Below are 16,463 nucleotides of genomic sequence, written 5' to 3'. Positions count from 1 at the left end.
TAGATGTACCTTTCGTGGCCAGCACATGGTGCTAATTGACGATATGAGCCAAGCGGAGGAGAACGTCGGGCTGGAGGTCACTCTGAGACTGCTCTGTGAAGCTCTAATGAAAGTCAGCGCTTTGATTTAACGGCTGATTTTAACCAGACTAAGGACGGTGACGGGGAGAGCTTGTTTTGCAGCTAACATTAAACAGCCTTCGGGTCGTTTCGGAGATGAACCATCATTTGCAGAATAGAACGCCGCGTCCTAATTCACATATTACATCCTGAGTAGTATGTCAGATAAAAATGTGCATCATAAATCACATTATGTTGAAAAAGGTATGCAAACTTGCCAAATGGTTTCTTTTTGAGTCGCCTTTAGAGTGAAGGGTATTTACACACTAGAGGAAAGTCTGAGTATTTAACCACTAGAAAAGGCTGGGTCAGTTTAAAATCAGGTGGGAATACAGTCATTTCTGAAACCATGACTGGACTTGTCTGTATGAAATTGGTCAACAGGCATTGGTTGCATCAGCCGTTCTTAAGCTAATGCTTAAGTTGGGACATGAAGTCCATTCCACACTAGAGGTTGGGTAACTACAAGAGGTAACTGTCTCTCACACTATTGTTTTTTCTTAAGTCAGAATGTAGCTAGTAGGATTTAAACTTAAATAATGCTATCAAATATCCTCAATTTAAAATTAGTAAGTTTCACCAAAATATGCTACTATGTAACTGATACTGGAAAAAAAAACATCAGAATAAAATAGGATTTTTTTTATTTCTCTCTCTTAAAATGCCTTATTATAAGGCTCCTAATATTGTTTTGGGAGGCGAAATAACTAAAATAACTAAAATAAATTAGTTTTTTCTAAATATGCATAATGCTAATTTTTTCAGCCATTCTCAAACAATTCGTTTTGAAGCAGTTCTAAGATTCTCTCTCTAAATCCCTCCTTTCCGTAAGCCTACTCTCCTCTGATTGGTCAGATGGCCCAGTCTGTTGTGATTGGCCTACCGCGTACAGCAGCCGTCAGTAAATTAATGTGTTTGTGGAAGGGGTCGAGTTGTTGGGGGCTGGCCAACGTAGAACACAGGCAGGAATTATGCAAAGTACTAACGACTTGTTTAGGCTGTATAGAGTCAATTCCTTATTTTGGGAGACAATAACTTAATCGTGCTCTTTCAGATTTACAACTTTGCAAATTGTTTACGTTTACACACAGCTATTACACAACGCATGAAAGGAAACATTCATTTGATTTGGGATTTTTATCCTATCTTACAAAATTGTATCTTATCTCTAGTTAGGAAATCCTAAATTGCACCATCAACTTTGACAACCCACTCTCAGGTCTGTTACCAAGCAACCAGCACTGCACTGCCGATGAGATAAATAAAATAATTGAGGATACTTAACTTTAAAAAGAAAAGAAAAAAGGCATTAAGGCCGTTCACACCAAAGACGATATATAAAGATAACTATAGCATCCACACCAACGGAGATGTTTATTTTTTGTGTTTTTTTCATTGGATTTTGAAGTTGGGACAGCTGTGGGGTTGTCCTAAAGTTACGGCAGTTTTTAAAAATGCTTGTCAAGTTAGGAGGTTTCTGTAACACCCCTTTTCCTATCTGTAGTTAAGATGGGATAATGCGCTTCGGAAATGCTGTTCTGTAATAGCTTTTGTCCTAAATGTGGTCCTAACTGAAATGACCATGGTTACCCAACAGATAAGATAAGATTTTAAAGGATCTTTCTGTTATATACCCCTGGAGGCATGATTCAGTCATTTCATCTAGTTTTATGTAGTGTGTCGTAGTGCATGACACCTCTGAGATGCTTACCGTATCGATGACAGCACATTGTTAATGACAGCATGCGATGAATTCTTGGGTAGCATCGTATAGTCTGACATGTTTCTTGTTCAAGACATGACAAGAGTCAAAAATCATATAATCGGACACAGTGACAGTCCTAACCGCAAAACATAGTACAAAGTATATTCTGACTGGGGTTTAAAGGAATAATTAAAAGTTAAAATTACACCATAAACAGCCATCCTAGGTGTATATGACTTTCTTCTTTCAGACGAACACAGTCTGAGTTTTTAAAAAATGAATCCTCGTTCTTCCAAGCTTAGTAATGCTGGTGGATAGTGGCTATTATTTTGAAGCTCTGTAAATTGGATATTTCCACAAGTACTGCAATGTAAAACTAATGTCAGGCTTCTGACTTGATGTACGTCGTATGATGTAAGTTGCATCTTGCGTGGAGTCAGAAGTCAGCCAAGAAGCTGGAACTTGATGCTCTCTTGGAAAATAACCGGAAGTCAGTTATTTACCTTATAATTTTAAAACATGAAATATTTTTGTTACAAAATCGCATTGATCTTTTTCATAGCCCACCGGAGGTGTAAAGGTTAGTTTTACGGCGAAGTACTTGCAGATATATCTGATTAACAGAGCTTCAAAATAATGGCCACTATCCACAAACATTACCAAGCTTGGAAGAGCCAGAAATTTATTTTTTATTTATTTTATTTTTTTAAACTCATATACACCTAGGATGACCTGGAAGTAAAATAGGGGCAGTTTTCATTTTTGGGTGTACTATTCCTTTAAGATATTTCTGATGAAATCCAAGAGCTGTAATTAAAACAGTAATTTTGGAAAGTATCACAATGCATATACATCTCCTCTTCTCATAAACAAGGCACAGTGCATGAGTGTTCTAGGTCAGCAACAGCATGTAAAGGTATTCTTTACAAGCAGATCAAAGCACATGTTTGGAGAGTCATGACACTCTCCAAAATGGTACTAGTAATAGGGAAGAAAGTCATTATTTTTGTTTTCTTTGCACACAAACATATTCACATAGCTTTGTAAAATTAGGATTCAATCACTGATGTAACGTGGACTATTTTACTGATGTCCCTGATACCTTTAAGGGTCTGGGAGCATTTCAGTTGCATGGCTGTCTATGGAAGGTAAGAAATCTCTCAGACTTCTTAAATTTCTCTCAATTTGTGTTCCAAACGATAAACAAATCTTTTACAGGCTTGGAACGACGTGAGTTAGTAATTAATAACAGAATAAAAAAAAATTAAACCAGCTTTCCCTGCCAATATTTATGAAGGAGCGGCCTTGTGTACTACTGTACTAAAGCATGTGTGATGCTTCCGGTGATATTAACATCTGCTGTCTGACTATGATGATATAAATACACAAACATCCCAACAGCTGCTCTGAGCGTCGCTTCATGATCATTTGACCATTTCATTTGAGTAAAACTACCCTCATGTCATATACGCACAGAAATGCAAAGGTATTCAAGGCAACCTGTCAAAATAAAAGTTTGGAAAGTTATTTCTTCAATGTTTTTAGTTGTTACGTTAATTAATGTTACAGTAAAGCCGAAAACCTAGGGAAAACACTGAAAGCACACACTTTCGGATCATTACACGTAGTCAGAGGCTTTGTTGAATATTTAGTTTATGCACACTTTTACATGTCAACTATGTTTAATGGTGTGACACACAAATATTTAGTAAGTTTGCTCCGGATGTCTACGAGTGCACAGCAGCAAAGTTTCCTCAACTACTGGCTGCAGGTTGGATAGCTACTTTTGCAAACCCTTGCGTTTTTTCTCTACGTCCTTTAACCCCCCAATAAAATCAATGGACTGGCACCGTTCCCTGGCATAAACTCCAGGATGGAAATATCCTAATACCGCCCCCTAATACCCCTAATACTGTGACAGTTCTCTCCCACTAAGTTAATAATTAATACATTTAAATAACATTCATTTAGATCATTTTCAATGATTGGTTAATTTCCTAACTGGCGTCCAACAACTAAATGGCTTCATTCAGTTGTCGGATGTTTATTATTCATTATAACCTCTCTACCCTCGTATTCCATTCATCATGTTTGTCGAGCCCATTTCTGCTTTCTTTCACCTGCGAAAATTTCACGAGCAACGGTGAATGTAACCATAGCTTAAAAGAATGCATTTTCCCTTCATCAGTGGATAACGGCTTGTAGTATTAGTATGCAAATTAAGACACTGCTAAGTTCTTAACACTTCAAAGTTCAAAGTTCTGCCTGAAGAAAAAGACCGGAAAATACAGCAGCTCCAAAAGTCTGAGACCACTAGTGAAAATGCCTCTGTCTTGCATCCTATTCTAACTGAAAACTATTTTTTCCGTTACAAATCGTTTTCCGTGAAACTATTTAAATAAGTATGAATGTCTTAGTGTTTGGGTTTTTCCCTTTTTGCTTCGATGACGGGAGCGTTCAAGCTGCACGGACTTCCTTTTGCCCAAAGGAGTTCACATGATCAGTGTCGCATTTTTTTTTTCTATTTAAATAGCGCTAAATATCATTTATTTAATCTTCAAGTGGAGTAACTTTTTTCGGTTGAAACTGAAAATTCGAAAACTTTTTCAATGTTCTCTCAGACATTTAGAGCCCACTGTATCTCCCACTTGCTGCAGTGTTTCTCCTCCCCACAATCTCTCCTGTCAGAGACACTGGAAGCAATGGCACAGAGGAAGAAAATGAAACCGTTTTTCTCAATCAGCCTCAGTGTCATATAAGAGAAAATGAAAATAATGCCTTTAAGGTCCAGGGAATAAACAGAGAGTGTGATAGCAATATGAGGCGCACGGCAGTGCTGTCCTCGCTGATATTACACACACACCCCTGAGACATCCACTCAAGGCCAGTTTCTTATTACTGCTTTCTCCAAACTATTGGAGTGTGTGTGTTGCAGCCTGTTAAGAACAAGCAGTGTGTAATAGAAAAAAGACAAGAGAAAAAGCTGTGTTTCTCTAGATACTCAACTGTGTGAGTGAGAGAGAGCGTGAGAGTAAAAGAGGTGGGGTTAATTGTTATATTGTGCAGACAAATATAACTTGGAAATATAAATTGCAATCATTTTCTTCATTGCTTTAACGCTGAAAAATTGTGATAGTCCACATTAGACATTCTACTAACTATAAGTAACTTTGTAAATACATGTCTACTAACTCTCGGAGTAGACGGTTACGGTATGTTTAGGTTTATTTGAAGTTGACATATACTTGCACAGCTTCTCATAGTATGTTTTATGTTGGGGACCCATCAAAATTAAGCGTTAGAAAATATTAATCAGACAGTCCACAAATACTCTAATGACTGCTAGTTGACATGTAGTATGTTATTAGATTGTCTTAAGTGGACTATTAAAATAAAGTTACCAAAAAATGGTATTCTTTTCACAATGCAGAAAAACTGCATCCTCATTATGCATTATAAAAACATATTTATAGGCCTAGTAGTAAATGTTCTACTGCCTTATGTTGGCATAAAAATAAATAAAGTGTGTTATTCCTTTCACATTATGAGAATTTGGGGCTGAAATGAATTGGCATGAACATACTTAATGGTCCTAAAAAGATTATTATTATTATTATTTCTTTCTTTCTTGTAAAACTGATCATCAGGAGATTCTATCAATAATACCCAATGCTCAGCATATGTCAGGAATATTCAAAAGCTAAATATTCAAGACGAGAGTTTTGTTTCGTCGGTTGGCAAGTTTTTCTCCACAATGTGAACTTTTTTTTAAAACGTGAAAATCTTTTTGAGGACACTTTAGCACCTATTTATCAGCCTTAAATGCTCACCTGTTGTGTTGGAGCGCGCTGCTGCATGTAGGGGGGTTGAGAGGGGGCCGCAGACTGCTGCTGTGGAGGACTGAAGTACGGGGGCTGACCCTGTTGACAGTAGCCGCCCATTCCCTGTGGCCCGTACTGAGCCGGCATCTGCTGAGCAAGGCAAGGACAAAAACATGAGACCGTGCACACGCTCACCGACAAACATTCTGAAATGCTTCGCATGGCGTGTCACGGCAGGGAGGACAATTATTATTAATCTGTGAAGTATTTTAAATGGCGATCCGCCCCGGAACATTAACCGACTACTTTACAATGCTAATCCGATCTGAAACTTCTCTGTCTGGGGCGTGACGTCTCAAGTCAGGAATAAAAGATTCTCACAGTGCTGGAACAGGCGGTGTTTGGGACTGACAACCATATTTATCAACAGGTGTGACTCCCAAATTACCCTGCACTGCATACAGAACAGAAGCAGATCGCATTACACTTGAGCAGACAGTCTACTTTTAAAAATAAAGGCCCTTTATTTGCATCAATGGTCCTATAAATGCAAAAAAAGGTTGTTCATAGTCAACAAAGGTTGTTTAGATTTCTAAAATGGACCATGGACCACAAAACACGTTTTAAGTCGTATATTTGTAGCCTAGCCAGAAATACATTGTGTTAGGCAAAATTATCGATTTTTTTTAATGGTAAAAATTATTAGGATGTTAAGTAAGCATCCTGTTCCAAGAAGATATTTTGAAAATATTTCCTACTGTAAACATATCAAAACTTCATTTTTGATAACCACTATGCATTGCTAAAGACTTTATTTGGACAACTTTAAAAGGAGATTTTCTCCAGATTCCAAATTTTCAAATAGTTGTATCTCAGGCCAAATACTGTCATAAAGCAAGCCTAACAAAGCATACATCGATGGAAAGCTTATATATTCAGCTTTCACATTATGTATACATCTCAATTTCTGAAAATGGACACTTAAAACTGTTTTGTGGTTTAGGGTTATTTAAAATGATTCTTTTAGGAACTGTTCGCTGAAAGGCTCTTTGAGGAACCAAACATTGTTCTTCTACGGCATCACTGCAAAAACACCCTTTTGAAACCTTTATTTGGTGTGCAGAGCTGTCTAAGCTTTAAAAAAAATACAATATTTACATGCCCTTTCATGAAAAAGCCACTGTAGCCAAAATTCTAATTAAAAACTGGAAATGTGGCCTATAAAATTTTCCCTCATATCACAAAAACGAAATACGACAATGTCAGGTTTTTCCTATATCCTTGAACTCTACTGTGCAGCACTTTGTGTTGTGACTTTAAGGATTTAAATTTTATTCAGTCGCTTTTAGTAACTCCCCGCGCTTACTTTTATTGTCTCAGATATTTGGTCAAATATATTTTTGTATTTTTCCAGCCATACAACTAACAGGTGTTTAGTCTTGCTTTCCAACCACAATATACTGCTATTTTCTGTCATTTTTCAGCTTGAGAGAGGTTGACAGCCCTAGCATTAGTGATTGACAGCAAAAAAAATATCCCGCTAAGTGTTTACATCAGAAAACAGACATCTATTTGTCCAAGCACTGCTGTTGATACAGCATACAGATACGAGTTGTGCATCCAGTTGAGAGTAGCTCTACAACTACTAATTGATAATAATCATTCGAATTTGGTAAAAATAAAATAAAATCATGTCATGTAATTTCACAATGTTGAGTAATGCATTCAATGCGAACAAAGCAAATAATGAAAATGATCATAGGATATAGGAGAATGTTTTATATTAAGCAGCTAAAAACAAATGTAGTTTACTTTTCGCAATCAGGTGCTTTGATTGAAATATCAGTTTTGTTAAAATATCTTTAGACATTGAATGCACGTTTAAAATTGAACATGTAACAAACATAACTGCTTTTATGAGAGAAGAGAGCAGTCATTTAACAGGTTTACCAGTTTCTGTTTATTATAATTTGCAATTTATATATCTTTTTAAATGTTCGGTTTGCAATGTGATTTTATATTTGGAACCCTTTTTCCCCCACATATATATTAACATCATTTGTATAGTATAGCATTATTTGCAAAGCATTTTTTTATAAATAATATGTAATATTTATTTATTTGATTTTATCAGGTTTTGGGATTTTTCACCAAATTTATCAGCACCCTTAGTTAAGAGTCCCTTGTTGTCAGTCTGTTTTAAAACTGCATTTGAACACATTCATATTTAGCGCAGCAAACAGGACTGACAACTGTATCGTGCCGCTGTGTGAACGTAGCCAGTGAGGGATGATGGGAGACATCTGATCACCGAGGGTCCCCGTGGGTGTGTTAGTGCTTTAGTAATCCACAACTGTTCCCCCTCCTCTGATTCACGACAAGCTGTTATTGTGACGCTCTTATGTAAGAGCTTTTCAAAGCAACAGCTGCCATTGGCACGCTGTCCTCCCATCTGAGCCCCCCGTTACCCGCTCCCTTCATCCGCTGTAATTCTCATTTGTCATTCATACCAAACAGAAAACAAATCCACGAACCATGATGATGTGTTTTTCCCGCTCATCTCTCTAATACATGCAGAAGTATGTCAGCGACGGTACGTGCACATACACTCATGAGGCTCAGATGGGAATTGTATCGAGAGCTGTGTTCTCTGAGCTTCTTTAATGAGGAAACGTAAGTCAAGCAAGGACAAACCCTAATCTACACTGCAAAAATAATTTCCTCAATCAGTTTTCCATTAGAAAGTAAGTCGAAACCGTAGCCTTGTGGGCAGCAATGCCTTAGGTGACCCGAGTTTGAGTCCCGGTTAGTCCCCATCTTGTTCCTCTTTCTCTTTTCCTTATTGCTTCCTCTCTTTCTATCCGCTGTCAGTCTCCAATAAACACATCAAATAAAAATCTTTATCAAATACACACACATGCACATGTATTTATATTCACACACCCATTTATGAAAATAGTGTCCTACGTTTCAAAGATTCAAAACAGTGTTTTTGTACAATATTGCAATATTGTAATAATGAATCATAATTAATTATATTTTGTATTTTAATATATCGGTTTGAAATGTAAAATATATGCTAAAAACAGCACAAAAACGAAAGGTTTGCGGTAAAACGCTTTCAATAAATGATACTTTTGAAGTATTAGTATGAACACAAAGCCTTTTTAAATTCAAAGAATTTTTTTGCATGGTTTTGACCAAAACTATAAGCATTACAACCATTCTCATGGTTAGTTTTTTTTTTTTTTGTAATAACATTTCACAATAGATTTGTCTTTCCCACATTTTTTTTATTGGATTTGTTTTAATTGCAGTGTAACAAATACGCATAAATATTCTGACCCCTATCTTCCGGATTTGTAACCGTCTGTGCGGCATTTGAGGGGAATGTAAAAGGATAACTGCCGTGCATTTCCAGTCTTTCCATCACTGAAATAACAAAAGGGATTTAAGAGGACAGCGCACGATTGCTTCAAAATCCCACAAAGAGATTGTGTCCAATCACAAACGGCACATTTAATCCATTTCTCTGCCATGTATTGTGCTTGTCAGCAGTGTGGACAGCAGGGCAGGTGAGAGGCGGTCAGATGGTCAGCGCGGTGCCTCGGGGTTGATGGACTCTGCTGATTGTGTTGTGATAGGACCTGTCCTCTTACAGAGCCTTCAAAACACCTGTCAGGACCTGCGGCCCCCTGCCACGCACCTGATCCACATCCACCCGAGTTCACACACGCTCATTAAACACACCTAACTCCATCAAAGCGAACACAGAGGTAAAACACAAGGGCAAGTTTTTTTTGATGCCACTAATGGAGAAGAAATTCACATTTAAAGGTGCATTCAGGGGTTTGGTGTTAATTTAAAAGGTTTTAGGCTTTAAGAAATATATGCTGAAAACAGCATTTTTGGAGTACACTCACATGAGACTGACAGTACTTACTAAAATTCAATATAAAGTGTTTTAATAATATATGGTGTAGGTGACGCCCCTCAGTGAATTAATCCTTGTTGAAATATTGTGAAACTGGAGAGACGGTCATCAGTGTGGTGATGCAAAGAATGAAAATTAGACTAGTGGATAAAAAAATATGTGGTATAAATGTATTGTTCCTCATTAGCAGAAACAAGAAGAGAATCCGTAGCTGTATGGCTGAAGAGGAAGAAAGGTCAAGAAGACAGAACAAGACAAAAAAACAAGCTTGGTATATTGGTACGACATACAAAGTAGATATAATGAAGAAAACACTGACTTGCGATACCCAAGTGGCTACTAAATAATAATAAATAATAATAAAATATTCAGTAAAGCATCTAAAACTGTGTGGAATATCAGTGTAATTGACATTAAAATGTAAATTACACTGTGTATGTACCAACACTGTGGTATCCTTACTAGCAGTGATGCTAACGCTAACAAGATAAGTACTGAATGCACCTTTAAAAAAAAATTAATTAGATGATTTGGCTCAAAAAAATGATTTGTTATGCTGGTTAAAAGTCTCTTTACATCCTGATGGCAAACGCTAAGTTAAGTGGTCTGAATGTATTTATATGGTCTGTTAAAGAAGTGGGACTATAAAAAGTTTGTCCAATCATATCACTCGGTCCGATAGCTACGATAGGCTGTCCTACTTGCCTGTCAACGTATTTATTTGTATTCCTCTGACTATCCTGTTCATGAAGACATGACATGTCATTAGCGCACTCCATTACATTATTTTAGACTAAGTGAGAATGAAAGTCATTATTATGGTAATGTTGTTTATGCAGCAACTATCCACAGTAACATGCTAAAACAGCTGGTAAAACTAACATTAAAACAACGCCACAGTTTGAAAAGGTGAAACAGTTTTATAAAATTCTCAAACTCAAATTTCAGCCTAACAAATTATGTATATTATATATATATATATATATATATATATATATATATATATATATATATATATATATATATATATATATATATATATATATATAGGTGGCTATAACTGGTCTGAACAAAAACGGCAGATGGCTGAACAAAAATGCTAATTCACTTTCTGACATTAAGTAGAAAGCTCAAAAAGTTCTTTGGATTTCAAAAAAAGATTTTTTTTCTCAAGTCGATAAAACAAAGTATATTTAACGTTGTCTTTTTTTCCCTCTGTCTAAAAATTGTGCTTTCCCTGGGTTTTAAGCTTTGTCTTCTTCTATTTTTATTGTAAAAATGTTATGTGACCAAAACAGAAGTAGCCAGAAGATCAATAGAAATAACACAGCAGGATTCCCTTGGTATCAGACCAGATGAAACATCCAATTTCAGGTAGGGTTGTAAAAAAAAACAAAAAAATCCTCTGGTCATCTAAGGTCTTCTAGTAGATAAAAGTCATTATAGGGTCTCTTTCGATTGAGATTGGCGACAACTAACAGCTGCACGAATGCACCGCACACCCCTTCGGGTTAGAGATTACCCCAAAACTCTCTCCTGTAATGATCTCATTATGTGCTGGCTGCATTCGGTGATGTCTTTCTTGATTAGTGCCTCTCCTACGTTCCACCGTGCCAGGAGGAGATTGCTGATTCTGATCTTTCGTTCTAAAAAGGTCACGTCCGTACCCAGGGGCAATCACAGGAGGAAACTGCACACGACTGCTGTCCTGCTGATCTTGTGTCAGTATAGCTGACCAAAGATCAGTGTAATGGATCTGGAGGTAATGAAAAGAAAGTGGCTGATAGCTGAAATAGCAGTTTATGTTTCTAAGGTCCAAAACACACTTGAGTACGTGAACCCAAACACTTCCAGCCACGGAGACTCGATTTCACGCGTCGCTGTTTTCCAAAATGTGTCAGAACAAAGAGGTTTACAATAACTGGAGAAAAAAAGTCTATCTTTTAGCAGTCTCGTTTGTCTCTGTGGTAGTTGCTCGGCTATCACAGTAGTTCAACTGCCAACAATTTAACAACTGCGTAAATCATAGCATAATTTTTCATTTGAATAATACTGATTATCAACAATCCGTCACCAACTTTTTGTGGAATCTGCGCTTAAATTACTGCTGACCTCACAAAAATTTAATAAAGATGACTATATTTCACCTGCAAAAAGCTAAATTCCTTAAAGGGTCAGTTCACATAAAAATAAATATTCTGTCATTAATTACTCACCCTCATGTCCACCCAAACCAGTAAGTGAGCGGTCATCTTCAGAACACAAATGAAGATATTTTTGATAGAATCTGAGAGTTCTCTGACCCTCCATAGACAGCAAGGATTTTACCACGATCAATGCACAGAGACAGCAGACATGGGTAAAACAGTCCATGTGGCATTAGAGGTTAAACCAAAATTTTACGGTTACGAAAACACTTCTTGTGCACAAAAAAAAAAAAAAAACAAGAATAGCATAATTTATTCAGCAATTCTTCCCCATGAGTTACAGTTGTCCGCCATTTTGGAGAATACCCAAAAAACATAATCACTGTTATTTAAGTTAATTATTATGTTATCATTTCACGTAATAATAACGCCATGAGGGTGAGTAATTAATGATTGAATTTTCATTTGTGGGTAAACTGACCCTTCAAAAATTATTTAATTATTAAAACAATCACCTCTAAAGAGCCATTTGTACACAAAATAGACTATGCTGGTTGTGCTATAAATTTAAGAATGCAGCCTGTGTAGACTACACAATAAAAAAATGTGTTGCATTGGCTTACTTTGAGTTTTCCGGTCCTTTATCTCAGTGCATTTGTATCTGACTGCAATCTTAAAAATTTAATCTTTTGGTGTGTTATTATGCTTGCCAAACATATACATCCTAGCCTAAGCATTCATATTAAATCAAAATACACAGAAGCTACAATCATCCCCAATATGCTACAAAAATATGAAGGAATTTTCCATATAGATTTTTTGCTACAATACTTTGAATCAACATATAGCTTTGAATTGTGTTTTAGGCTTGAAGGAAAATGTACTAGTAATTTTCTGGACGTCATTCGATAACAGTGCAAGTTAGATTAAAGACAATATTCAAACGACACGTGTATTGATTTTAACCTAGTTAATGCGGTAGAAAGTAAAACATGTTTAGTTACAGTACTACCGGCTTATTTTTCTTTCGTCCCACCCATGCGGCCTTGGTTACATCAGCAGAACAGTTATTTCAGAGTCAGTGGCATTGAACTTAACACAGTCCAGCTTTCGAGTCTAAATTTAGTAGGGCAGTCTGTACCCAGAATAGGACGGCCCAGCCCAACCAGACTGCCTGCCAAGCTCTTCTGACAGACATGTGGCGCATAAGACTGTCAACATCTCTGGTACGCTGGGAGTACTGTCGCTCCACGCTGACAGGCACAACAGAGTCGTTCCTTCTGCACCACGCTCTGCGTTTCCCCTCGGGCTGTCACTGTTCAGACCGCCGGCCTGTGGGACATTTCAGTTTCCTGTGGACTCAACAGCATGAAGAGCACTGCTGCTATCTCTGTTCGAGAGCTATGAGTCAGTGTTACTAATTCTGATAGTCTAAGGTAGATGTGCTTAGAAAGTAGATATCGTAGCAGGAGAGTCCCCTGTGTGGCAGCCAGCTGGGGTGGGTAAAAACATTCTGGCATGGTGAAAAGTGAGCTTTTCCATCAGACAAGTAACATAACCAGGCCCACGCACAGTGTTTAGTTGCCGAATGTGAGGAAAACGTGTGGAATTCTGCAAAATGGATTTAAAAGTGTTGAGATGTGTTAAACGGAGCTGGGAGCGTAACACTTTTTGATGTCTGGAAGCGAAGTCAGATTTCTTTAAAGCCCCATTATATCAAGACATGAAATAACAAATGATGACTCATTTTGTATTCATGAATAGGCCTGTATCAATTTTTTTGTACAATTAAATGCCGTCTAGAATCCAGTCCATTTTTTCAGCAGCCCTTTTTCCAAAAATATTTTCCTATTCATTTTCCCATAGGGATTTTTTTTTTTTGGAAATCTCTGTTCACCAATCACATGGTGAATCATGACATCACCCACTTTGATTTGAAGCAATGCTAGTAAATGGTACAAGGTTTTGTACTTAACAGCTTTAATATAGGAAACAAAAACAATCCCATGAAGCACTGTGAATGACAAATGTCCAAAATACATATAAAAGCTCAAAGCATGTTTATTGTATATACAGAAGAACCCTTTTTACGTTTTTTTTTTTTTTTTGCCAAATAGCCATATATAGGCTAGACAAATATTTAAGAAAGGAAACTGACTATAGAGTCATTCAAAGATCTTAATGGTTTTGATTCTCTGATTGGTGAAAATTTCTTGAAAAATGATGGGTTTCAGTCCCAAGGTTGCCTTCCATATCATGGACTAGACCTATATTGTGAGAATCATAAATTTGTTTAATAAATTGTTCTATTGGATATCTGTGTCTTAAATATGTGTGTTATGTGGTAGCAACCATTTTATAAAGCAAGAAAACACTCCACAATAATGAAAAATGACGCCGTGAACAACTAACAAATAAAACTTTGCAGCTTACAGTAGGTCTGCCTTTAAAGTTTTGCTGTAGTTTGTGTTATTACCCTATGGAGAAAATAATATTAAGGGAATTTCTACTTCCTATAAGAATCTATAAGAACATGCCTCCTACTAATACTAAACGCTCCAAGAAAAAACATATCATAAGTTAAAGAATGCAACGTAAATTAAAGTTCAAGTTTAATGTAAACTAATGTCACCCCAAACTTCCTGTCTCAAAAGAAAATCTGTCAACACAGGACTGAAAACTGCATCCATCAAGCAATTTTTATAGGATCCTTAATAAACAAACATCCAGGGGGCATATATATATATATATATATATATATATATATATATATATATATATATATATATATATATATATATGTGTGTGTGTGAAATCTGTGGCACATTCTGTAGAATTTAGCACAAGCCTTGTTATAAGTGATTTATTTCGCAATTTAAAAATTATAACAAAGACTCTTTCACATGATTGTAACATCTCCCAATACACTGAGCTCTACAGACTCAAGCGTCAAGCACATGACTTCACGGTGGTGGTGCCTGGTTAAAACCAAAAATACGCTTTCCTTTTTACCAACCGTAAAATTGCCTTTCCATGAGGGTATCTCCAAATAGTATCTTTCCACAGGAAATCAAAGATGCATGTGACACATCCGTTTGAAGGGGATGTTTTACGCAACACTGAAAATCATTAGCTCTACCTGTTGCTGCGGGTACTGCATCCCTCCCATGCCCACTTGGCCACGCCCTGCATTCCCATTGGGTATCGGTGAGAAGTGGGTGATCCGTGGCGTAGCTGCCCCGGATATGTTCCGCCCGGCTGAGAGTAGGGACTGCTGCCCATCCCATAAATCTGAGAGCGCTTCATGGCCATAGGGTCCATGGGTGCCACCTGTTGAGAGGAGTATCATCATGTTAGCATACAGAACAGCAACAGCGTAGAGCTACAGCGTATTGCAGTATGTGTGAACACATTTATACAACTATTATGCCTGAGCAGACTAGAATACAAATAGCAATCATAAGGTTGAGCGGTTCAGTAAATGGAGAGATTCAGGGCAAAGTGCCATCGACTGATATGGGTGTGGGGGTGGGGGGTGGTTAGGGTTTTTCTCTCAAGTGTCTCATCTTTGCCAGAAAGACTGAGAGCCATCCAAGCTAATCTTCTCATGTCACTGCCAAATTCAGGCCAATTGAAGCAGCACTTACAGAAAATGTGACCAATTTGAGAAAGCCTGGGAGGCCACTATAAATGAACATTTTAAGCGTCAGCAGTCATGCCAGAGTGCTCTGCTGTCACACACACACATTTTCTCTGACTAGACAACTATATTGTCAAATTAGGGTTTAGACCAAAAAGAGTTTGTGTACCATTAGGCCATGCCTGAAGAATTTGTAGTGGAACATTGCTGCAAGTTTCCAGGTCAATCTTACTCAAGGAACAATTGAAGTCATCAATGGCGAGTCTACTGTTTTATAAGCGTAAGCCATTTCCATCTCTAATTTATTCTCAACACTCCTCGTTGATGCACTGCCATCAAGTCCGTCATTAAATCACCAATTAGGTAATGCGAGGTCATGCTATGCTGTGAAAATAGTAACAGCTAAAAGACTTTGTTGGCATTATGTGACTATATTCACAAAATAGTGATTTCTTGCTTTATAAAATGGTTACTACACACGCAACAAAAACGATAAAGACGCAAATATCCAACAGGATAATTTATTAAACAAACTCATGATTCTGATAATATAAGTCTAGTCCTGATATGTAAATTACATGGGAAAGTGAACATGGCTGGGTTTCATTATTCATAATGCCTTACTTTATTATTTATTCTTTTATTAATAACTACTGTGCAACTTAAGTTTGTAAGTTGCTGAGAAGGCTGACAAGTCAAACAAATTCAAAGATTTTTCTTACCACTAGCATACATTGGATATTTAAACATAAATAATAAACATTCTGTGTTTTTTTTAAACACCAAAACATTTGCTTGCATCTTTTATCCTCAATCCATACCCTTTTTGAATGTAGCATTTTATCTAGCATTTGTGATGTGATTTTAAATGCATTACCATTCAGATGTTTATGTCAGTAATGTTTTGCTTTTAAAGAGAATTTTTTTAAATTTAAAAGAATGCACTGAATTGATTAAAAGTGACATTATTTAAGATTAAAGACATTTATAAAAGTAATATTTCTATTTGGAAGTATTTCTATTCATCAAAGCATCCTGAAATAAAATGTATCACGTGAAATAAAATGTATTTTGCAAACACACACAAAGTTAACCAC

At 36.8% G+C, this 16,463-nt stretch overlaps 1 protein-coding gene across 5 annotated transcripts in view; it reads right to left on the bottom strand.

Annotated features, from left to right (window-relative positions):
* arid1b (AT rich interactive domain 1B (SWI1-like)) overlaps positions 1-14,945 on the bottom strand; it is a 68,808-nt gene extending 53,863 nt beyond the window's left edge. For 4 of the 5 annotated variants that reach the window (XM_043219052.1, XM_043219056.1, XM_043219055.1 and 1 more), the window contains exons 1-2: positions 14,866-14,909; positions 5,655-5,795 (exon numbers count right to left, since the gene is read on the bottom strand). In XM_043219052.1, coding sequence (XP_043074987.1) covers positions 5,655-5,795; positions 14,866-14,895 — 171 coding nt within the window. In that variant the 5' untranslated portion in view covers positions 14,896-14,909. Of the gene's footprint in view, positions 1-5,654; positions 5,796-14,865 lie in introns of all 5 variants that reach the window. The other variant, XM_043219053.1, reaches the window with a different exon arrangement.
* Between the last annotated feature and the right edge of the window lie 1,518 nt (positions 14,946-16,463).

This window comes from Puntigrus tetrazona, chromosome 20, assembly GCF_018831695.1.
Source record: "Puntigrus tetrazona isolate hp1 chromosome 20, ASM1883169v1, whole genome shotgun sequence".
NCBI lineage: Eukaryota > Metazoa > Chordata > Actinopteri > Cypriniformes > Cyprinidae > Puntigrus > Puntigrus tetrazona.
This window is presented reverse-complemented; position numbering and strand designations above follow the sequence as displayed.